The following is a 24,089-nucleotide window of genomic DNA, read 5'->3' on the forward strand; positions in this document are numbered from 1 at the left end:
GCTCATAGCTATTAGGGAAAACTATTCTAAGACTAAGATTGAAGTGACAATATCCTGACTCTTTGTCTTTTGTATACTACTCACAGATTAGGAGTATATTCTATCCATGCATTCATTCAAGAACTCACCCATGAACCATTCCCTTCTTTCCATCTCTTCCTCTCTATTGAATTCTAAAGTAGTTCACCCTCTCATCTTAGATGAAGGTAATGACGTTGGGGAAGAAATGAGGGAGAATGAAGCATGTGAATACTGAAGCTGGAAGATATTCATCATGAAATTATCTTTTTAATAACTATCATTCTTACTTTGTTCTTTAACTCAGGTATCATATTGCAAGTTACTTTTCTTCTTCTCTGCTTGGTCTTACATTTTTTGTAATTTAAAAAAATTGAGAGAGGATGACACTATGGATCTGAGGTCAGGAAAACCCGAGTTCAAATCTAAGCCCAGATAAATTTTAATCAGGGGATCCTGGGCAAGGATTTCTCTCTTAATTTCTGTCCATCTCAGTTTCCTCAACTGTAAAATCAAGATGATAATAGCAACTACCTACTAGTTATAAAGCTCAAAGGAAACACTATCTATAAAGGGCTTAACAATGTCTGATATATAATTAGTGCTCAATAAATATTTGTGTTCTTCCTTTAATCGTAGTTTTTTGGGGGGAGAGGAGGTGGTCACTATTTTCATTGCATTAAGACATGTAGCTTCATGTTGAGTTTGTAGTTCATTAAAATAGCTAGGGTAACAAGAATTCTTGCTTTCTCTAACTTGAACTTATACAGGTAATTTTCTGAACCAAAATATAGAAGCTTGTATTTAGCCCTATTCATCTTTATTTTCTTCAGTCCTACCCTGGTACTTCATTGTGACATGGCAATGATCCTGATTCTTCAAGGCTATGCCAATATATAGTAGTAGGTCCTGCTTGTAGGATTTGTGCAAGCTGCAAAGACTTTAAATGCAGGCTCAGGAATAGGCTGTTATGTCTTTTGTCTGATGACCAAACAAACTAGTTAATTTAAGAGAGGGGCTCATCATCCGGTTCTTCACTATGAGAAATTGCTGTTTCCAGCAACTCATGAAAATCATCTACTGAACTATGGGAACTATAATTTCACTTATATAGGGAACTCCCATTACTAAGGTTGAGCCTTTTTCTGCAATTTGCAGTTACATTGAATTGCCCAGAGTTGAGACTTTAATGATTTGCCTAAGTCATAAGCCGGCATATACCTAGAGGTAGGGCTTTAACCCAGGGCTTCCAGCTCTTCCTTTATTTATTCCAGGTATTAGCAAAGTATAGCTCAGGCCAAGAAAAATAAAACTTTATTTTAAAAAATATAAAAATCATTCTTGGCTTGAAGACTGTCTCTTGCCCTGGGACAAACACAAAAAAGGAAGGTACAATGGTACACTGTGCCCTGAAAGAACTTGAATGCCCATCAATTGTAGAATAGCTGCATAAATTGTGGTGTGTGATTGGGAATACTATTGTGCTGTAAGAAATGATAAGTAGGTTGATGTTAGAAAAACATGGAAAGACTTGCATGATAAGGAACTTTCATGAAAGTTCATTAGAGATCATGAAATAATGCAAAATGAAACAAGTAGAACCAAGAGAATACTATATACATTAATAGCAATATTCAAAAAGTAACCATGAATGACTAAGATATTCTGAGTAATATATACAGTCAAATCAAGTAGGAAGGATTTACAAAGGAAAATGCTATCTAGCTTCAGAGAAAGAAGTGAAATATAGAAATATGTGTAATATGGTTTTATATATGTATATCAAGTGTTGGCCTTCTCTGAGGAAAGGAAGAAAACAACTTGGAACTCAAAATGTAACAAAAAGTAAAATAAATGTTAAAAAATTAAAAAAAAAAAGACAATGAAACAGTATAATTTGGGTGATATGGTGTGAAAATGACTGGGAAATAAGTCTGGTTGGAAGTGAGATGGAAGCCTGATTTCAGGTAAGATAAAGAAAGATCATCACCCAGGGTGAAGCCAAAGTTTTGATTGGAGTGGTATAAGGGGAAAAAGTGAGGATGATGGCTACATCACAGGGAATACAGTAAAGATATAACCAGGGAGTGTCTGGACCGTTGAAGTAACTAATTTAAAAATCCTAAGGACCTACAAACAAGTTTACCTTTCTACATCCAGCCAACTACTATAGCTTGTTGACATTTTGGGAGAATGAGTACTATCCAAAAATATTCACTATTTGTCCTAACTTTTTATCTACTTCAAATTTAATAAACAAGTATGGAAAAGCATGAAAGAAACATATTTTCAATATCATCCAGTCTCTGCAACCTGCTTCAGGAACTCTGCTGACGTTTATACTGGACTTTGTCTAATCTCATCAGGTGGTCACTTCCTTTCAGCTTACAAATTGGCCATGAACCTGAATCTTACTTCTTCCTATATAATTTTAAGCACAGAGTAACATAGTAAACCTACTTTTTTAAAAACAAGAAAATGAAGATACTTAAGGATCTCTCCCCCTCTTCATTCATTCAAAAGAATCCATAATGACAGTGTTAAAAAAAAAAAAAAAAAGCTGAGGATAGTTGAACCCTGAAAATACCACTGAAGGTTCTCCTCCAGGTTGCTATTAACATTAATTAACAATCATTGCAGTTACAGTCACTGAACCAAATGTAAACCTTCCATACCATCATAAAATTCTTTCTCTTGTTTATCCTAAAGAATCTCATCAAACTTTTATAGCATCTCTGAACTCTGCCACATTTATACTCTCAAGCAAAGGGAATGGTTTCAGTAGGCTATATCAGACAGAGCGATCCAAGGGTACTCACAGTCAAAATCACTGATCTGCTGCACAGTGAGGACTGCCAAGCAACAAAAAAATAGAGACGGGGGTACAGAATAAGAGGTGGCATAGATAAGACATCATACTTGGGAAAAATCTTCAAATACTTACTAGTTGTGTGGCCATGTCACTTCATCTCCCCCAGTCTTAGATACACATTTTACAAATGAGGAAACTAATTCATAGGGTTCTTGTGAAGCTCAAATGAAATAAAACCCCCCCCCAAATACTTTGTGAACCTTAAAGAGCTAGATGAATGCCAGTTATAATTACTGTTATTAATATTTTTCTTTTGGATGCCATCCTAGAATGATAGCTATGCTAACGGAACACAATCATAAAACAAAAGGGAAGCACTAACAAGCATCAAACACTATGGATGAGCTGAGGAAGATCCTTTTGCTCTTATTTCTTCTTTTGTATTTTCTCTCTTAGTGTAGGAAGAATTAATTATATGGCTGGTTTAAGGATGACACCAACAATATTTTTATGTTCTTTTTTACTCTTATTTGTCCTAAAGACACTGATTAAATTGTGGCCCAATTATTCTTGAAATTCGAGCAATCCTTGCAGGGCTGACTAAGCTGACTCATCTGCTGTTCAAATTTTGTCAAATGCCTTATGCAGTCTAACCAGAATGTGGCAATATGTGACCAATCTTTTAATTTTATGTATAAAAATCATAGAAGTAAAGCTGGAAAGCATCCCAGGGACAATCTAGTCCAAACTTTTCACTTTATGGATGAGGAGACTGGGGCTCAGGAGGTTAAGTGAGTTGCCCAGAATCAAGGAGGAAACATTAGGGATTAGATTTGAATCTAGGTCCACTGACTTCAGAGTAAATAGGAGTAAAACATACTATAATTAAATTATGTTAACAATGATATTGGCCTTTTATGAAATAATTTGGTATGCTTAAAGTTTCGTTTTCTTTCTGATTCTCAAATGAGTTGTATAGAAATTGCTTGATAAACAGAGTTTACAGTCCTGAATTTTTGTCTGTTAACTTCTTTTAGTTTTCTTGTTCTTTTTAAAGATTGCTTTTCAGCCCTCTTACAGTATTGTTCTTCCTCAATCTTCCTATTAATTCTAATGACCTTCATGGAGCAGACAGCATAGTCATCTCAGACTGTGATCTCATTTTCTATGGATTTTTGGATAGAAAAAACCCCCGTAATTATAATTCTTGATTTCCTCTCCTTCACCTCTCAATACCAGGTATTAAATCAATAATGTAATGGGTTTTGAGACTCAAGATTGCTTAAGGGGTTACACACAAAAGAAAACAATCTTATATTCCATAATTACTTGAAGTTTAAGAAAAAGACAAAAGTTTTTCAGATTTTTACTACTAATAGTCTACATAAAATCATTTGCAAAAATAAATATGCAGATTCATATGATGTATGTCATTGTTTTGCTTTATGGGCATATATGACAAATCTGTGATTCTAGTAGGTTTTTTGATGACAAATGATAAAGAATTCCAAAATAAAGTACGCATCCTTATATATAGAAGTAAAGAAAAGCAATGGATCCAGCTACTGTGATTGTGTACTAATTAGCTCCGGCTGCAGCAGACCCAAATAGCCAATGAGACAACAAGGCAACAGATTCTAAGCCACATAGCTACAATATACTACTTTCTACATAAGGATTAATCCTATTATGATCAAAACTCTATATTTCATAGACACAGCATCTCGTATAACACATTTGCTTACCTACATAAAGCAGACAATCTTTCCCCTACCACAACAAGATTACAGAGTAAATACCTCTAAATTACTCCCATATTTAATTGCAGAACGGGAAATATGTTATGTAAGATCTTTTTAAATACTTGATCTTTACCTTAATCAATCTTCTGTATACATTACACAAAAAATAACTGAAATCTGGTAAGTACCTTTGGAAATAATAAAGATAAATTTCATAATCTGCAATCTGTAATGAATTCTAAACTGAAGCTTGTTCATGATTACAGTATCATTTAAATACTTTTTTTAAAAGATGGCAAATAAAATTACATTCATAAAGATCAGTCATAAAGTAGTCCTACAGTTATCTTGGGTTGGTTTTTGTTTTGTAAATTAGAATATCAGATCCCAGGCAGTAAAGACCACTCATTTATTTCATGGCGTCTAGCACAAGATTGGGCCCATGGTAGGCTTTAATAAAAGCAAATCGATACTAATAACTAGCTGTGACTTTGAACAAGGCATTTACCTTTATTGATTTTCCTTAACTGTAGAAATAAAGGGTTTGAAAGAGATGATTTCTAGGGTACCTTCTAGTCTTAACATTCTATGATTCTACCTTCTCTGTCTAGCACGATGTTTATCACTATGTCTTTTCTAGGAAGGAAGATAGAGGAACAATAGTGGAGAAATAATAGTAGTCCTTTTGTCCTTGACTAATACACAGACACATAGAAACACAGGTTTAGAAAGTGCTTTTCTTTCTTTTTTTTTTGCTCGGGATTTGGGGCGCTATTTCTTGATGGAAAGGTACACAATGTTTGTTCCCCTTTTTCTTCCCAATTCCTCCACAACACAACAAATACAGTTTCTTAATTGATTCTGACAACCCTGTGAGATAGGTATCTACTATAGGCTTTATTATTCCTATTTTACAAATAAAGAAACTGAGCTTTAGAGTGGTTAAGTAACTTGCTCATTAAGAGACAATTATTAAGTATGATGGGGTCCTTCCAGCCTGGTTCCAAATTCTGGACTCCTTATTCTTTTGCTTTAGACGATAGAAAACTATAACTGTGGAATATGTTCTAACCAGATTATTCTATAAAATCTTAATTTATCTCAATAGACAGATATCTTCAACTTTTAAATTTAGATACTAAGGTTCACCTGTGGTACATAACATCCAGTGGTTCAGATGAAAATAAAACCACAAATGTCTCCCTGGAAAAAGCGTAACTACATCGTTCCTCATTCTTTCAAGTGGAAAATCTGCCTTAAACTTGCCGTTAAAAAACACAATAACGAAGATCAAAGCAAATGATTTATCAAGCATCTGCAGCATCAAGTTGCAAAAAAATAAAATAAAAAGTTAAAATAAACAATTTTTTAAAGAGAGTGGTGTTTCCTATGAGGTACTTATGAAGCAGAACACTTTTTCAGCATTCCAAATGCAACACCATAACGTTGGGATTATGAGTCTGAGGAAATCTTACAGCTATAGAAGCAATTTCTAGTCTAATGATTAATTTATTACAGAGGGGCGAGCTGGGGGGGGGGGAGGAAGAAAGAGATGTGAGAAAAGGTTGAGGAAGTTTAGTAAACTTAAAAAAAAGTGCATATCAATAATTGGTTTACTTTATAATTCTAAGTATTTATGAATTAAAAGTTATTCTGTGGAAGGATCCACGGGCTTCGATAGACTGCTAAAGGAGTCTAGGGCACAAATCAGATTAAGAATCCTGAACCACTTCAGGGCCTTCATTTTAAAAGATGACCTAAACAGCCGATAGCCTATATTCAAACACGTATCCTCTAACTCTAAATCTGTCTCTTAAAAAAAAAAAATGGTCCAGGAAGTCCTCAGGAAATTGACAGAAGGCACACGCAGTGTTTTTGAGAGAGGAAGAACCGGATTTTTAGTCCAAATTGAAGGATTATTGTATTAAAGGCAATTCCTCTCTCCTCCGGGATCACAAGTTTAGGCTCCCTCTTCATACGGGGCTCACACTCCAGCCTCCCCTTCCTCCAACCCTCAAAGAAAAAAAAAACACACACATATACTCACACAAACACATTAACCCGTTTCAACATCCGGGTCCTTGTCCTTCTTTCTTTCCTCTCCCCGCCCCCTCTGCTCTCTCACCATTCGGGTTCCCCCACCGCTTCCACTTCTGCTCCTCGTAGAACGACAATAACAGAGTTTCACACCGCCGGTCTCGAAGCAGCACCACCGTGCCTCAACTTCCTCCTTTATAGTTCACTTTGAGGCTCCTCCCGCCGCCAACACGAATCCCTCCCACTGCTTCACTTCGGCACTCTCCGCCCTTTTCAGCCGCCAGCGACGCCGCATTACTCGGTGCGAGAAAATGCGCCATCCCCGTCGCACTGCGCAGGCGTCGCTGCCGCCTCCCAAGTGATAACCAGCTCTGGGCCTCCTCCGTCCTCCACTCCACACCTATTCCCTGCACGCCGACGCGGAGCATTAGGGGTTTTGCAGTCTTTGGCCGTAGGAGGCTGGGGCTTGGCCTCCCATGTTGGACTACAACTCCCAGGAAGCTTTGCGGCGTAACTTTCTGTTTCCATAGAACTGGTGGAAAATGGCGTCGGTGTTTGTATCCCGGGGACCAATAACGAAAGGGTGGAGGCGGGTTCTAAAGATCACCAGCCAATCCCAGGCCTCCTAACGGGCAGTCTAAGGAAGGAGGGTAGATAGGGGCGGGAGGGAAAACGAGGGGAGGGAACAAGGGGAGGGGAAGGGGGATCGGGGGAGGGAGGGGGAGTGATGTTTGCCCGTCAGTCGAGTCCGGAGTGAGCAGCTTAGATACCGGATCGGAGTGGAGACCCTGAGCCGCTGCCGCCGTCACGGCCACTGTCTGGACCAGTGCCTGGAGGGAGCCGCAGAAGGTCCATCGCAGCCTTTCTCTGGAGGGGGGCCCGATTTGGGGCCCGGACTCAAGAGTCCGGGAGGGATTTTTCTTCGTTCTTCGCTCCCTCCCCCCCAGCGAGGGAGCCAGAGCGGCCGCCAAACAAAGGTACCAGCCGCCGCCGCGGGAGGAGGAGGAGGAGCCGCGGCCGCCGCCGGACCCGTGGCCTCCCCTTCCCCCATTTCGCCCCCCAGGCCCGCTCCCGGTCGCAGGCTTCGGGGTGGAGCAGGGGAAGGGGGCTCGGGACGTGACGGGCTTCAGCCTCAGTGCCCAGCCAGGTAGGGACATTTTCTTGGCGGGGGAATGCGGCGGCCGGAGGGGACACGGTTCGGGGCGGTCGAGTGTCTCCGTATTCCCCCCACACACACTCCGCCCTCCTTCCCCAGCCCGGAGTAGAGAGATCGCCACCCCCGCGGCTAGCTCCCTAGCGCTGGGCCCTGCCTGGCCGGCCCTCGCTATCGCCGACTCGGAGGCTCATCGTGTCTTGACGAAGCGGGGAGAAGGAAGGGGCGACGAACCCCCCTCTTCCCCCCACCCCCCGGAAAGGGACCCCGCAGTGGGCGCTCGCGCTGCCAGACTCCGGCTGGGCAACCCGCTTATGGGGGCGCCGGCCTGACGGCCCCGCTCTGGTGCAAGCTAGCCGGGAGGAGGAGGAGAGCCAACGAGCTCGAGCTCGGGGCGGGGAAGGATCCGGGGCCGGACTCCGGGGTTTGTTGTGACTTTCTCCTCTGACAGAAATGGCGTCATTGCCGGAGACTGGGAAACTCTGCCGGGTCCGACAATGGGGAAGCGGCCCGGCCCGGGGGGCGGCGGGGGGTACCGGAGGGAGAGCCTGCCCTACCGAGGGCGAGAGTCCCTGCTCGGAGGGACCATCCTTCCGGGAGGCGGCGGAGCGAGAGGGACTTGGTGCGGGAGGAGGTTTGAAGCCATTTCTTCGCCCCCCGCCTGCGGAGAATGGGGTTCCTGGGGTGGTGATTCGGTGTCTTTTGTTTCCACCTCAGGTGCAGGTGAATTCTGTGTCTGCGAGAGGATCGCGGCCGCTGAATCGCCACCATGAAGGTAAAAACAGATTTTATCCAAGAACTCTCGGTGCAGGGGATGGGGTGGGGTGAGGGGGAAACCGGACGTGCGGGGGGCTTTGAGGGGTAGTCATAGGGATCTTTCGGGGTGTGTGGAGGGAGGTGTGTGCTCGTGGGCTCGGTGCCCGAGTCCTCTAGAGCTAGGGAAGGGGATGGGGGTCAGAGCTGGTGCATTGTAGGTTGGGCCTGGGGACTAGAGTTGGAGTCTCCTTTTCTGGGGGATACAGTAGCGGAGCCTCACTTAATCTTAGGATGAGCCATCTTTTTTGGAGCATTTCTTCCCAGTGAGCTACATAAGAACAGTCTTCTGCTTTCTTTTTTGGCATTGAGAGAAAACACTTTTGAGAAGTGTGAAAGCACATCAAGTAATGCTATCTCACTACAAACTAAACATTGTCATTGTTCTATCAGTTATTAGAGATAAAACAAAATTTTATCTTGTTTGGGTTTTTAAACAGATAATTACCTTCCCCCCCAAAAAAAAAAACAAAAAAAAACCAACTATTCTTTGAATTGTATGAAGTGAGAATTTGATTTGAAAACTGCTGTGTGACTTGTATTTTATTTCTAGGGACACAGGGCTTTGTATATGATGAATAAAAGCACAGTCCATAAAATATAGGATGTTTTTTATCCTTTTGGATTTGCTTGTTTGTTTGAAGATATGATAGCCATAGATGTCTCTGTTACTTTCTTTACCCTGTCAGCTTAGTAGATGTGTGTTGAATATTGACATGTATAGTGTAGTATACACACTAGAGAAAAAAAGAGAATTAGAATTTTGAATAATTTAGATTCAACTGGTGGTACCAAGCCTTAGGAGACATTTTTCTTTTCTGTAAAAAATCAGCTATGCTTGAAAAGGGTGGGTGTGTTCATAATTGGTTATAGTAATGATGCTACAAATTGTAGTAGGTTAAAATTTAAATGCTAGCTACTTTAAAAGGCAGTTCATTCGGTTCAAAATAAAGACAACTTTAAAAAATGCTGTATTGGAATTAAGGGTTGTATTTCTAAGGTTATGGAAAGAAGTAAAAGCTGTGACCTTTTAACATTCTGAGAACTATGTAGTATACCCAGTTTTTTTCTAGTTTCTTGGGTTTGTGCTGTATGTATATGTATGAAAAAGGTTTTCATTCTTCCTCTCATTTCATATATATATACACACAATAAATACATATAAATTAAGATAAAGAGTATATAATACTAAATGTATCTGTGATATCTGGAAATATACAAGAAGAGGTGCATGATTATAATAATGACACTGGGAAATGTGTTGTGAGACCAGTAAAAGTGAATTCATTAAGAAAATCACAATTTTTCCATAATGGTCATAAATTTCTTGGGGGAAATATTGGACTGAAAAATACATTAAGTTAAAGAATAGAGCAGTAGTAATAGATAATTATGAAATTTTTTGACAAGCAATTTTAGTTTAATATTTCCTGTTTAACTGTCACTCTTAAAAAAATAAAGGTAGGCTTTTAAACAGTTCCACATAAGTGCTAGAACAAAATCATATTATAATTGGATGTTTAAAATGAAATTGTTTTTGTCTAACCAATACCAGTGTTAAAATATTTAATAATTTTTTAATAATTTTACATTTGTTGCTGTTTCTGGTATCAGACTATAGCCCTTCGTTTAAGAAGAATCATGGCCAATAATATTGTACTTTTTTCAAATATAAACTTTAACTTTTTATGTACAACCTAATTTTTAATGTGGCAAGTTAAGATTTTAGCTATTATTTCACTTGTGATTTAAGTCAGTGTCAAAATCTTTGCAGTTACTATATAACTTGTTTATAATAAGATAGAGAAAAAAATGTAATCATTGCTAATCCACAGTTTTGTAGGCAGCACATATAAATATATAATTCTTGGTTCTTTTTGTTTTGAAATGTCTTAGAAAATTGGAATAAACACATACACACACATGTGTGTTTTACATGCTATCAGCAAAACATTTTCCCATTGTAATACTGTCAGGTATTTAAACAAATGAAGTTGATACACTCCATCTTGTGATGTTAACTTGACTGTGTGATTATGGGAAATGAAACCAGATACTTATAATACAAAAGCATTTTGTATTTTAATAAATGGTATAAATGTTATATTAAATTTACATTTTTCTGATTTCCATGTTTGATTTTTTATTGTCTGAATTTCTAAGACTAGGAAAATTGTGTATTATTGAAATCCACAGATTAGCTCATAACTGTATTTTAATCAGTTTTAAACTCCTTTCTTACTACCCTTTTAATATAATTTATAGAAAAAAGAATTGACTTAATGTGGCCCTCTTCCATATTCTGATAAGAGGTTCTTATAAATAAATTAGAATTCAGGTGTGATTTGGAGGGATGAAAACAAACAGGAAGCCTTTGTTAATTCACTATCTGAATATTAGTCCCTGTATGAGCCATTGTTAGTTGTTTCCTTATAAAATTTGGATCCAAAATAAAGCAAGTATATTATGTGGTAGATGTCTTTTTAAGGAATAGGTAATTATGCAATTAATTGGATTTTCTTCTCTCTCAATGAATTGCTAACTCTTGGGTGAGTCCTTCTAGTAGAAATGAATTATCCACAATGAAGAAATGCATTTTTGCATTTTAGTGTTTTAGCCTTGAAGATCTTGATAGTTTTTACCTGATATAATTGAAAGATGGGTACTGAAAGATGTTAAAATTTATTGAAGCAATTATGTTGTAGTTAAAAGTATAGGATCTGGAATTGGAAAACCTGGCTTTTGAATCCTAGCTCTTTTATGAATGATCTTGAGCAAATAATTTTCTGTATGCTTAAATCTTCTCCATTTATAAAGTGGAAATAACAGTAGCTCAGCATTAGTCTAAGAGTCAAACAACTTAATGTAGGTAAGACAATTTATAAATTGTAAGGCATTTTATAATCATCAGCTAATAAGATGTTTATAAATACTCCTCCTCTGTCTTTGTTTGAGGTTGGTACTTTTGTAATTGTGTGATCATTCATCTAGAGACTAGTGTCCTTACATTCCCTAGCTTCCCATTAGTTTTAGTATGTGAAACATTTAGAGTTGAATAGTTCTAGACCCTAAATGGCATATCACTTTTTGCAGAATGCTTTGTTCCAAGTTGGCTCACTTGGTAGTCTCATGCTCAGAGCTGTAGTTTTGAAACTGGCATTAACATTTAACTTTTGAGAAGTATTGATAGTAGATAAACTCTTACTTTATGGAATATGTTGGAGCAAAATACAAATATATGGATTTAAGTGATTTCAGGAATAGTGTGATAACTTCTGGAAAACTTAGAACAAGAACTTTAAGTGGCAAGTAGTGGTACATTTTGATACTTGACAAATTCCATGAAATGAACTCCAAAGTTTTGTTTTTCACTAATACTACCTTTTTGGCTACCCAAAAATCCAAAAGTTAGTATTGTTGTGCGTTATTTATAAATTTATGATCCAGTTTATTATCATTGTCATAGTTGGTAAGCTATAATGTAAAATTCTTTCATTTAATCATTTTTTGCATCCAGTATTGAAATGATTGTAAATTATTGAGCTTATAGGTTTTTTAAGATGAGATTTAAATATATTACCTAAAATTTATTATGTGCAAATCATTTTTCTCACTAATATCTAATTTTAAAGTGTGTATATACATATGAAAGGAAAATGCTGAATATCTGATAGTGTATTTTTCTGTTGTGAAGAACAGAATGACATATTTATCTTATCTCTAAACATTACATTAATCTATTTTTAAATAAAGTAGATCATTGTAATGGTATGTTAGTTGATTTTAAAAGGAAGAATTTAATTCTTACCTTAAAGGAATAGATTGATCTCATTGTCAGGGAGCTCCTAAAAGTGCAGTGTTCTACAGAAGTATCGTGTTTCTCTGACACATGAATTGTAAACAAAATTGAAATGTCAATTCTAGAATCAAGAAGATGGCAGAAGGGAAAATAATCATCACATTCACTCCATTTTTCTAATGAATAGTTAAACAAATAGTTATTTTTCAAAAAACTGAAACTGTGAGTTCTCACTCAGTAATAAAGTCTTTTCTCAATGCAGACGGACCCCTTTTCTGCAACATAAAGAGTTTTAGAGAATTCCTTGGGGGCACTAAGAAATGAAAGTACATGTCCTAGTTCACACAGCCAGGATGTGTTAAAGGTGGGACCTAAATCTAGGTCTAACTGGTTACAAAGCCTGCTCTTTCTAGACAGTCAATAGAAGCATAGTAAGCACTTATAATGTGCCACTCTGCTGCAGCATGATCCTCGTGAAATAATCATAAAGATTAATGTTTTTATTATTACTTAATTATTACAAAAGAGAAGCAGTGAATTTAATCAATGAACATTTATTAAGTACCTAGATTCAGACTGGATTCAAAGGCAAAAATAAAAGTTCCTATCTTCCTGGCATTTTCATTCTATTAAGGAAATTATTTATATTATTATATTATATTATATTCCTTATATCAGGAATATATATAAGGAAAATATTTATTAAGGAAAACAAAATGTACATATGTAAGGTTATATGAAATCTGTTCAAAAGAAGTACCAGGTAATTTTTATTGTTACAAGAAATGAGGAGACTATCAGCTGTTGGCATGTTGTAGTTCAAGAAAGGTTTCATATAAAAGGTGTGTGATAAGATCTGAATTTGAATTATATCTTCAATATTTAAATACTAGGCAAGGTTTTTAACCTTTTTTATCTTTTATTTATCTGTAAAATAATGGTAGTTATACCTATAGTTCCTACTTCATAGATCTTTTTGAGAATAAAATAAGATAACATAATGTAAAACATTTTGTGAACCTTGAAGCCCATGTGTGTCACTTATTATACAGTTGACTCTTTGAATTGATGAGATGTGGCACAAAAAGTGTGATTAATAATAAAACTAATTAGACTTTGGAATGCCATCCAGATACTGCCATTTATATCTTGAAATTCCTGATACCTATGGGTCTGGTACTAAATTTTTAGTTAAGGCCTATTCTTGAGATCAAAGAACCCAGTTTGCTGATAATCCTGACATTTTAGGTGATAAAATACTTATTATCTTGTATTATTCTCTAGAATATGTTATGATTTATATATTGTGGGAAGAAGTATCAATATTCATGATTTTAAACTTCAGTGCTTATTTCAAGATACAGCATATACTGTATATAATGATAGGGAATGAGACTCGTGGTTGTGTTGGGTTAATCATATTTAAAAGGCTTTTTCCCCAGTAGCTGTGAGGGACATGATTGAATCCTTTTCTTTCTGAAATTGTATACAAAATAATACCACAAGGTTATACTATATTTTTAAAGAGAGACATGTTTACATTGTGTAGATGTCCTTGAGAGTAGAATCATGATCAATTTTCATTAAAAAATCACATTTGGTTTTTTATCATTTTAGCTATATGACAACATTGAGAATTCATTTTTTATCAGTCAGAGATGAAGATTGTGACTTAGCAAGCATGTGAACAAATGCCATTTATTGAATAAATTTTTCAGTGCTTTAAAAGAACTTTGATTTGGGGTCTGAATTTTCCCTTTATTATAAAATGACATCCTCTCCATACCTTAATTAGATACATTCTCATAAATTTTTAGAACCAAAGAAATTAAACTGACAGCCAAGCTTCTGGTGTTAATCCTCTCAGAGCTTATTCTTGCTGGTCCTGATGATATTAAGAACTTCGTTGCATATGTAGCTTGCTGACATGGGAGAAAAACCCAGAGTTATCTTTATAACAGTTTGAAGAATTAGTAAATTAAGACTTAGTTTAAAATCATGTATTTTTTTTTAAAGAAAAAACTTGAATAAAATTTGTTCTTTATAAATGGTAGAGTGAAAAAGAATTGTTCAGTAGTGAAAAGTCTTATTTAATCTTTTAATTTACTGAGTTGCTTTATCTAGTTTGCTCACTAACTTAAAGTACTATTTTCTCTCCTTTAAGAAACTGTCTTCCTCCTCTTCCTTCCCCCCACCTAATGGCTCTTTGATAAAGTACTACATGAATTGAGACATTAAAGTAGGTTTTTGGAATGATATTGAGGCTTTTAACATTTTTTTTGCTTTTAAATTTTGGTGGGTTTGACTTATTACACTTTTAGAGATTTTGGATATGTGATTGTATTTGATGGACTTAGAAGTTCTTTAAAAAGTTCTTGATGCAAAGCAGTGATAATTTTCTATTTTACACAAACCTTGATTTCCACTTAAAACCATTCTTGTACTTTCTGAAACTTTATTCTTAACTAAATTTTCTTGATGCAAAGAAGTTTTAATGTTAATGATTGCAGTACCTGCTATTTCTAACCTAGTTTACTGCAGTGTTTCCCAGATGTCAGTATTTACTGTGTAAAGTAAATCCTTCCAAATCTAAAAGTTAGCTCTTGGGATACTTGAACCATTGAACTTATTTCCTCTTTGTTTTAGTAATTTCTTAGTTTAATATGCTTCTAACCTAGCTTATGTGAAGCAAAAACATTTTCTTCCTTCAAGAGATCAATATCAGTGTTCTGATGTGGTAGTGAGTCACCTGAAGCTGGGCTAGCACAGTGAGCTTGTGGGGGTGGGGTAAGTAACTTTTGGGGCCCTGCCAAACTGCAGAGACTTGACTAGTGCAGAGGAGAGTGGGAGAAAACAGACTAGCTTGAAGACACCAGCAACTGCTGTTGTCAAAGTTAAATTATGAGAGTTTAACTTATGTCTTGCTTGGATAGTTGAAAAATCTTGCTTTTTAAATATTTCTTAGCATATGCTAATAGTGGTATCTCAAGGTTGTCCTGGAAAAAATAGCTGTGCTAACTATTATCATCTTAGGGTTGATAGAAATTGTTTTTGAATCTTTAAAAATGCAAAGGAATTGAGAGTTTTATGTTTTAAATGTTTTAAAATATGAATAGTACCTATTTTTGTTTTACCTCAATTTTGGGTTCTGTTTGGTATTCTAAAGGAGGGAGAGAGAGGCGTGTGGGCAAAGGCCTGGCTTTGGACTATGAAAGGTTTGGGTTTAAAGCTTACCTTTGGTATATATACTAGTTATTTGACTTTGAATAAGTTACTTTATCACTGGGTGTCCTAAGTACCTTTCTAACACAGTAAGTTACTCATGAGTACAGAAAGAGGAAATCTGAATCTGTAGAGGGATTTTTCATATACCCAGCGAGTCTTCCACACAGATGTGGAAGGACCTAACAACAAGGAAGAAAAAAATAACACCCCTGAATCAAAAAAGATCTGCTCTATTGAAAGCAATTATTAATTAGCCAATCATTTTTAAAAGTTCTAATTTATAAAAGGAGGGACAAGTTATTCTAGAATCATAAACCAAGGCTTGACACTATATCAATGCCATGATATTATAAATGAGAATTCCAATTGTGATGATTTTACTATTTCATGATTTATATTATAATTTCTCATTCTCATACATTACTACATGTATTTGTGAGAGCATGATATAATGGGAAAAGCCTGGATTTGGAATCAGAGGACTTGGAATCTGCCATTATAATATGTGACTTTGGGCAAATCATTTAATTTTTCTAGGCCTCAATTTTTTAAACTTATAAAATGAAGGGTCTTTTGTCCTCTTAAGAATCCTTAGGTCTAAATTTTGAGATCCTAATATGTCATAGGAATTCTATAAATTGGAGTAAGAAATAAATTATAGTCATAATTTTACAAGGTGATTGAGTAATCTCTATGAGGAATCCTAACTCTTTTCCTGCTGCTCATTCCCTTTTTTTCTCTTTCTCCCTCTCCTCCTTCTCTCTTTGTCTCTCTCCTCCCTTCCTCTCCCAATCCCTCCATTCCTCCCTGTTATTATTCTCCCTGCCTCCTTGGGTAGCCAAAGCTATAGTGGTTTATTTTGGAATAGAACTCTCAATCAGTGGCATCCTCTGACAGTTTCCCATGACATTATGCATATGTAAAAGAAAAATTTAACTCTTTAGTTATTATCTATTTCAGGTAAGTCATTTCAGTAAGTATATATTGATATACTTATCATGGTTCAGAAGGACTGAGTACTTGAGATACAAAAAAGGTCTCAAATAGTCCTGATCTCAAGGCTCTCATATTTTTAATTATATGAACAACATATAAATAAGTAGATACATAAAAGCTATATACCCAGTAGATGGAAGGTTTGCATTTCCCTGGGTGAGATACGGAGACTTAAGAAAGGATTTCTGGAGAAAATTTGAATTTGAGCTGAAAGTTGAAGAAATCCAGGGAAGCTAAAGGGGGAGGGAGACAAGGGAAAACATTCGGGTCATTGAGACAAAGCTGAGAGGTGAAGTTTCATGTGTTGGGAATAATTAGGTCAGTGTATCTGAACTGTAGAGTATATATGTAGAGTATCACATGGACAGGATATAAGAGGTAAAAATGTAGGAAAGAATTAGCTCCAAACATCAACCTAAAGAACTTTATATTTGACTTTGGAGATGATAGGGAACTACTGGAGTTTACTAAGTAGGGCAGTGGTGTCAAATTCAAAGAAATGGAAGCCACTATACTGTACATAAGGATCCCTGTGGGCCAAGTATTAACTTAGAAAACCATATATTAAAATTATCTGTATTTTGTTTTATTTTGTTAAATATTTCCCAATTAAATTTGAATCTAGTTCAGGTCATATTTAAGAGAGTTGGAGATGTATGTTTGATATCTCATAAATAGAGTTTATAACGGAGTAAGATCAGTGGTTTAGAAAATTCACTTTGGCAATTTGAGTGGATAGATTGGAATGGAGAGATGCTTGTGGAAGATAAACCAGTTGAAAGCTATTGCAATAATCCAGGTGAGAGGTGATGAAGGGCTGTACCAGAGTGGTGGCTTGGTGAGTGAAGAGAGGAGGAATATAAGATGAGAGATGTAAAAGATACAAATGGCAAGTTAGGGAAAATAGATTAGATAGGAGGGGGGTGACAGAAAGTGAAGACTTAAGGGTAATTACACTGGGGTGGTAATTTTGTGTGACCAGGAAAATTGGTGGTATCCACAGTGATAATAGGGAAATTGAGAAGAGGGGAAGACTTCCAGGGAAAGAGAATGATTTCCATTTTTGGATATATTGAAGCAGTTCAAGATGTCTTAAAGGCAGCTGATGATGTGATGCTGGAATTTGATAGAGAATCTAGATTTGGGAGTAATTTTCATAGAGAAGATAATTGAACTCAACAAGAAAAATATGATACAGGGAAAAGAGAAGAGAACTCAGGACAGAATTTTGAAGGACTCTTTTTTATGGCAGCATTTCAAAATTTTTAAAAATTAAATTAATTTTTTTTCCTGAGGCAATTGGTGTTAAGTGACTTGCCCAGGATCACATAGCTAGGAAGTGTTTAATGTCTGGGACCAGATTTGAACTCGAATGTTCCTGACTTCAGGGCTGGTGCTCTATCCACTGCGCCACCTAGCTACCCCTAAATTTATTTTTTTTTAATAAAGGCTTCCAATACAAGACTATTAGAATTGCCTTGAATCACCTCATTATTGAAAAGAGCCAAGTCCCATCACAGTTGATTGTCCATAATCTTGTTGTATACAATGTTCTCTTGGTTCTGATTTCACTTAGCATCAGTTCATGTAAGTCAAGAAAAGAAGCCTACTCACTGTTTCTTATAGAACAATAATATTCCATAACATTCATATACCATAACATATTTTGCTATTCACTAACTGATGGACATCCAATTCATTTTCCAATTCCTCGCCACTACAAAAAAGGGCTACTATAAATGTTTTTGCACATGTGGGTTCTTTTTTATGATTTCCTTGGGATACATACCCAGTAGAAAGACTGATGGATCAAAGTAGCGTAATACATATCATAATACACAGTTTTATAGCTGATTGGGCATAATTACAAATTTTTCTACCGAATGCCTGGATCAGTTCACAATTCTACCAACAATTAGATACTTTATTTTTAAAGATCTTGTCTTGACAACTTTTATATCACAGAACATTCCTATAAGTGAAATAGGCAACATTTTTGTAATCTTATGGATGGAAAACAGATCCAGTGAGATTGAGTACTTTGCTCATAGACATTTAGCCAGCAGTAAATCCAGGATTAGAATTCTGATTTTCATTTGTTCTGATTTTCATTTGTTTGTTAAACTAAGTTAAATTAGCCTTTCTGGCAAGTTACTGTTGTATTTTATGTGAATGTGACCTTCTAATAATTCACAGTATTTGTTGGGGTCAAATGTTAGTTTTGTAAAATGAATGGAATTTTAAAGATATTTTTAAAATTAAAAAATATTATACTTAATCTTTAACATTTAATGTTTACTTTATCTGTCTAGTTTAATGCTTAAAGAAAAAAATTACTCACATAAGTAAAAAACTAAATGATGTTATGTAAACATTTTCTCAGCTGATTTCTTAAAAATCAGAAGAAACCACATGATTACATAATAAAAATAACTAATTAAAGCTTACATAAACCATTTTACCTTAATGAAAAATCCTAGCTTGCAAATTAGTACATTTTAAACTTAGAAGAGAATACTATTTAATGGTCTTGAATTATTTTAAAGTGGAACAAATTTTATCCCTTAAGAAATCTTGGAATCAGGCATTAAAGAAGTGGGGCTATGTTTTTTACATATACTCATATAGTGCCAGAGATCAAGATCATACAGACCTGTTATTTAGAAAAGTAAATGACATCTAGGACAGATAGCTATTTAGTCTTCTCTTAAAGTCCTTTCTGCTCTTAAATCTTTATGTATTTATTTTTTAGTTCTAAACATTCTTAATGGTCAATCCTTCTTTCTTTAACATCTTTCTAATGTTAAGGTCATAAATCTTTTAAATATCCTCTTTTTTACTTATTTGGACTTGACATTACTATTTCATTTTTTTCTCTTTATTATAAAAATTTTCAAAAAGCATATCCACAAACTTTCTCTTTGTCACAAAATAAATAGAATTCTTGATAATGTAGCCACAGTTTTTAGTATGTTTAACTTTAATTCATAAGACCTTGCTTCGAGTCTCATTACTATTATTTGTTAGCGGTGTGACCTCAGTTCAGTCCCTTCACTTCTCTGGGCTTCAGTTTCTAATATTGATAGATATTGGGATATAAAATCTCTAAAGTCCCCTCCAGTTCTTTAAAATTCTATAATCAGATATAACCTGAAAGTGTGGTGAGTTTTAATTTGGTAAAACCAAAAGCTGGACTATTTTTCCCTTCATATTATTTCTCTTGTTGATTTTTCAGTTCCCATGAATTTTATGCTGATAGCTCACAGATCTATCCAGCCAAGTGTCTCTCCTGATCTCCATTATGTACTTATAAACATCTTTGTATGTCTAGACATCTAAACATAGATGTCTTAAACTTAACATGTCCAGAAAAGAATTTATTCTTGTACACATTAAGGCCTCTACTCTTCTTGACTTTCTTATGACACTTGTTCATTCCCTCAGCTACTCAGACTCAAAACCTATTTATTATCTTCAACTCTATACTCTCTTTAAACTCCTTCTCATCTCCTTCTTGGTCCAGTTAGACATTGATTCTTCCTCCCATTATAAATGTCCCCTTCTGTCCAGATACTGCCAATATTCTGGTGCAGTTCCTCATCATATCATGTCTAGACTAGTGCGATATTCTTCTGATTTGATTCTTTTCTTCACACTCACCCTTAGAGGTTCCCCTTTCCACCTCTCAATCCAGTCCATCTTCCATTGATTCAGCTATCAAATTGATCTTCTTAAAATGCAGGTCTGATCATATTACTCCCCATTCAGTAAACTAGTAATTTCCCTTTACCCTCAGAATCACATATAAAGATTTCTGGCATTCAAAGCCAAACATGGCTCCTTTCTCCCTGTGTAGTTTTCTTACACCTTCTCTTCCATATCATCTGTGATTTAGTGCTCTACATAAGACATTTCGTGTCCTGACTGCATTTTCACTGGCTATCTCTAATATCTGTAAATCTTCCTTCCTCTCCTTTGTTTTCTGGCTTCTCTGAAGTCCCAGGTAAAATCCCACATAAAATCTTTCCTGTTTCTCCTTGGTATTAATGCCTTCCCTCTGTTGTATCATTTTCAATCCTGAATGTTTTATTTGTACATATTTTGCATGTTGCCTTCCCCATTAGACTTTGAGAGCAGGGACTGTTTTGTTTTGTTTGGCCTTTCTTTGCATCCCGTGTTGAACAAAGTGGTTAGTATATTGTTCAGTCATGTCTGACTCTTTGTGACCCCGTGAACCATAGCATAACAGATCTGTCCATGAGGTATTCTTGGTGGTTTGCTAATTCCTTCTCTAGTGGATTAAGCAAACAGAGGTTAGTGAATTTTCCGGATCACCCAGATAGTGAATGGCTTGAGGCTGGATCTGAATTTAGGTCTCCCCGACTCCAGCCAGACCCAAGGCTCTATCCTCTGAACCACCTAGTTGCCTCCAAGAATATAGTAGGCTCTTAATGTTGATTTGACTTGGTAAACATACCAATTAATTAGAATCTGTAAGAATAGGAAGGGGACCTGTGATAAGGAACTTGTTGAGAAGGAAAGTCCTCTTAAGGCAGGTTAGCCCCTTCTCTGCAGCTTGAAGTTCTAGAGAATAGCTAAGGTGCTATTCTCTAAGACACTAAGAACTTAGGTGACTTGCTCAACACCATTCTGTCATTTGTGTTAGAGAGAGGTTTTGATCCCAAGTCCTTCCATACCTCAAGGCTTTGTGTTTCACTGTCTTTCTGATAATAATTGATGACAAAAGGTAACTTCTTGTATATCTGTAACCTGTATAATTATTTTAGCATAATATTTATGTACACACAAGTATTTATTACATTTCCAGGAATTTCTGATGTTTTCCTTATTACAATAATGCCATATTTTGAAATTTAACTTATAAGCAGGCTCAAATTATCATTATATTTAACAGTTATTATAAAACTATCTTCCTCTTCATTTACTCATGGGACATTTTTGAGATTTGAGATTAATTTTTATATTTGAGAACTTTGTCAACTCAAATTTGAGATTAAATTTCTTGAGAATTGTATATTATCTGACCTTTTTTTTCAGCCTATGGTTTATTAGAAACAATAAACTGAAATTATAATAACCAGAGGAGAATGAAAAAAAGTGAAAGCTGAGCTCTGATATTTAAGGAAAGATAGATACTAAAAAAAAAAAAAAACCAACAATAAAAAAACAAGCAAGTTATATATTTAAAAAGTTTGTTCAGTTGATGACCATGAGTTTTCAATAAAAGATTTTGTTATATTCCATATCCATTATTTCTGAAGTCAGATAAATATATAAAGAGATATCAGGTAAGTCTATAAAGATTATTTTATATATATATATATATATATGTAAATAATTTGTAACACAGTTGCTTGTATGTTATTATCCCCTAGTAAAGATTGTAATAAAAATCACAACTTTTTGGAGTTTAAAGGTACTTCTGTGGCCAGCTAGTCCTCTTCACACTTGTGAAAGAAAACCCTCTAATGCAGGGATCCTCAAACTTTTTAAATAGGGGACCAGTTCACTGTCCCTCGGACTGTTGGAGGGCTGGACTATAGTAAAAACAAAAACTATGAACAAATTCCTATGCACGCTGCATATATCTTATTTTGAAGTGAAGAAACAAAACGGGAACAAATACAGTATTTAAAATGAAGTTAAGTTAAATCAACAAACTTACCATTATTTCAGTGGGAACTATGGGCCTGCTTTTTGGCTAATGAGATGGTCATTGTCTGGTTCCATGTTTGTCACTGCTAGTCTTAACAAGTGATGCAAGTGTGCATTCGTTAGTCTTGATCTGGTTGGAGATTTCAAATGTTTCATTCTAGAAAAAGTCTGTTCTCAGACATAAGTGCTGCCAAAGATGGTTGCCATTTTGAGTGCATGGTTCCTGAGATAAGGATATGTCTCAGAGGGGAGAGATGCATAGAAATTATGAAGGCCGCTTGATTTGAATGTTTTTCAGAGAGTCACAATTCTGCAGTTCAGCCAGTTCCCTTTGGTAAATTGTATCCACATTTTCAATGTCAATAGAAAATGGGTTATGGAAAAGATGTATATCCTGTTCATGGAGATGAAGCTTTTAAAATCTAAGTTGGAATTCCTTTTGCAATTTTTCCAATGAATCCACACATGTTTTGTTTGGGAATGCAATTAGCGGTTTTTCTGCTAACAGATTTTGAGTTGTGGAGAGATGGCAGAAGTTTTCCTTCTTCACTTGTTTGACTGGGAGGCCTAATTTTACTTCAGTCATGTGATTGCATATCACAGATGAGCTTCCCCTTTCCTTGAAGTTGCATATTGAAATTGTTGAGTAGCTCTGTTACATCTGTGAGAAAGGCAAGGTGCCATTTCCGTTCTGCATTATTGAGCTCTGGTACTTCTTTGTTTTTTGAAAGCAGAAAAGTTGTAATCTGTGGAAGTAAATCATAGGAATGTTTCAAAACTCTCCCTCAACTCAGCCAAGGGACTTCTGTGTGATATAGAACATCTTCATACTCAACATTTAGCTCATTCAGAAATTCCTGAAATTGTCTGTGATTTAGTGCATTATCTCTAATGAAGTAAATAAAAGATACCACAATTTTCACAAGAGTCCCACTTCAGTGATTTACTACACTGCGCTTGTTGGTGGATGAGGCAGTGTATGGGTTTTGGATGAGAATGGTTATGTTTGTCCATCTCTTGGTTAATGCAAGCAGTTACTCCTTTCTTAGACCCCACCATGCTAGGAGCACCATCAGTTGTCATACTGGCTAGTTTAGCCAAGTCCAGCTCCAAACCATTCATAGTTTGGCAAACCTTTTCATACATATCCTCTCCTGTAGTTGTTCCTTTGATGCTTTGCAGTGCAGCAAGCTCTTCTATGACTTCAAAATAATCATTCGTCCCATGAGTAAAAATTAGAAGTTGTGCAGAATCACGAACATCATTGCTTTCGTCGAGTGCCAAGGAAAAATAAGATATTTTTTAATGGAGTTTTGCAAATGCTGATGCAGATTGTCTCCCATTTCTTCAGTCCTCCGTTTAATTGTAGGTCCTGAAAGACTCACTTTACTAAATAAATCGGCCTTCTCTGGACACATCTTTTTGGCAACAGAAAGAAGGCATTCTTTAACAAATTCTCCCTCCACGAATAGTCTGCCAGTGCGTGCTATTAGCTTGGCAACTTGAAAACTTGCTCGCAGTGATGAAATATTTAGCTGCTTCTGCTTCACAAAAGTATTTTGCTGAGTTGTCAATATATTTTCAGTTTTAATATTTTATCTTTTCTCACTTCTCCAACCAAACAATCATATTTATCTTTATTTTGAGTTTCATAGTGTTAATGCAAATTATATTCTTTGAACACAGAATATAGTGTCTGGCATATCAGACATACAGCTCTTTCCTTGTACTGCATGAAAAAGTGATCATAAGTCCACTGTTCTTTGAATATTCTACACTCCAAGTCAGTTTATTTTTCTTGACATCATTATTTCCTAG

At 36.0% G+C, this 24,089-nt stretch overlaps 2 protein-coding genes across 14 annotated transcripts in view; one reads left to right on the plus strand and one right to left on the minus strand.

Moving 5' to 3' along the window:
• GGPS1 (geranylgeranyl diphosphate synthase 1) overlaps positions 1-7,028 on the minus strand; it is a 42,847-nt gene extending 35,819 nt beyond the window's left edge. The window contains exon 1 of one of the 2 annotated variants that reach the window (XM_051993577.1): positions 6,698-7,028. The gene's annotated coding sequence lies outside the window, so the exon portion shown is untranslated. Of the gene's footprint in view, positions 1-6,619 lie in introns of both variants that reach the window. The other variant, XM_051993576.1, reaches the window with a different exon arrangement.
• Positions 7,029-7,344: 316 nt separating this feature from the next.
• Positions 7,345-24,089, plus strand: part of ARID4B (AT-rich interaction domain 4B) — a 183,492-nt gene continuing 166,747 nt past the window's right edge. For 4 of the 12 annotated variants that reach the window (XM_051993573.1, XM_051993574.1, XM_051993572.1 and 1 more), the window contains exons 1-2: positions 7,348-7,756; positions 8,480-8,537. In XM_051993573.1, the coding sequence (XP_051849533.1) occupies positions 8,532-8,537 (6 nt within the window). In that variant the 5' untranslated portion in view covers positions 7,348-7,756; positions 8,480-8,531. Of the gene's footprint in view, positions 7,757-8,479; positions 8,538-24,089 lie in introns of all 12 variants that reach the window. The other 8 variants (XM_051993564.1, XM_051993565.1, XM_051993566.1 and 5 more) reach the window with 4 other exon arrangements.

This window comes from Antechinus flavipes, chromosome 4 (genome assembly GCF_016432865.1).
Source record: "Antechinus flavipes isolate AdamAnt ecotype Samford, QLD, Australia chromosome 4, AdamAnt_v2, whole genome shotgun sequence".
Lineage (NCBI taxonomy): Eukaryota > Metazoa > Chordata > Mammalia > Dasyuromorphia > Dasyuridae > Antechinus > Antechinus flavipes.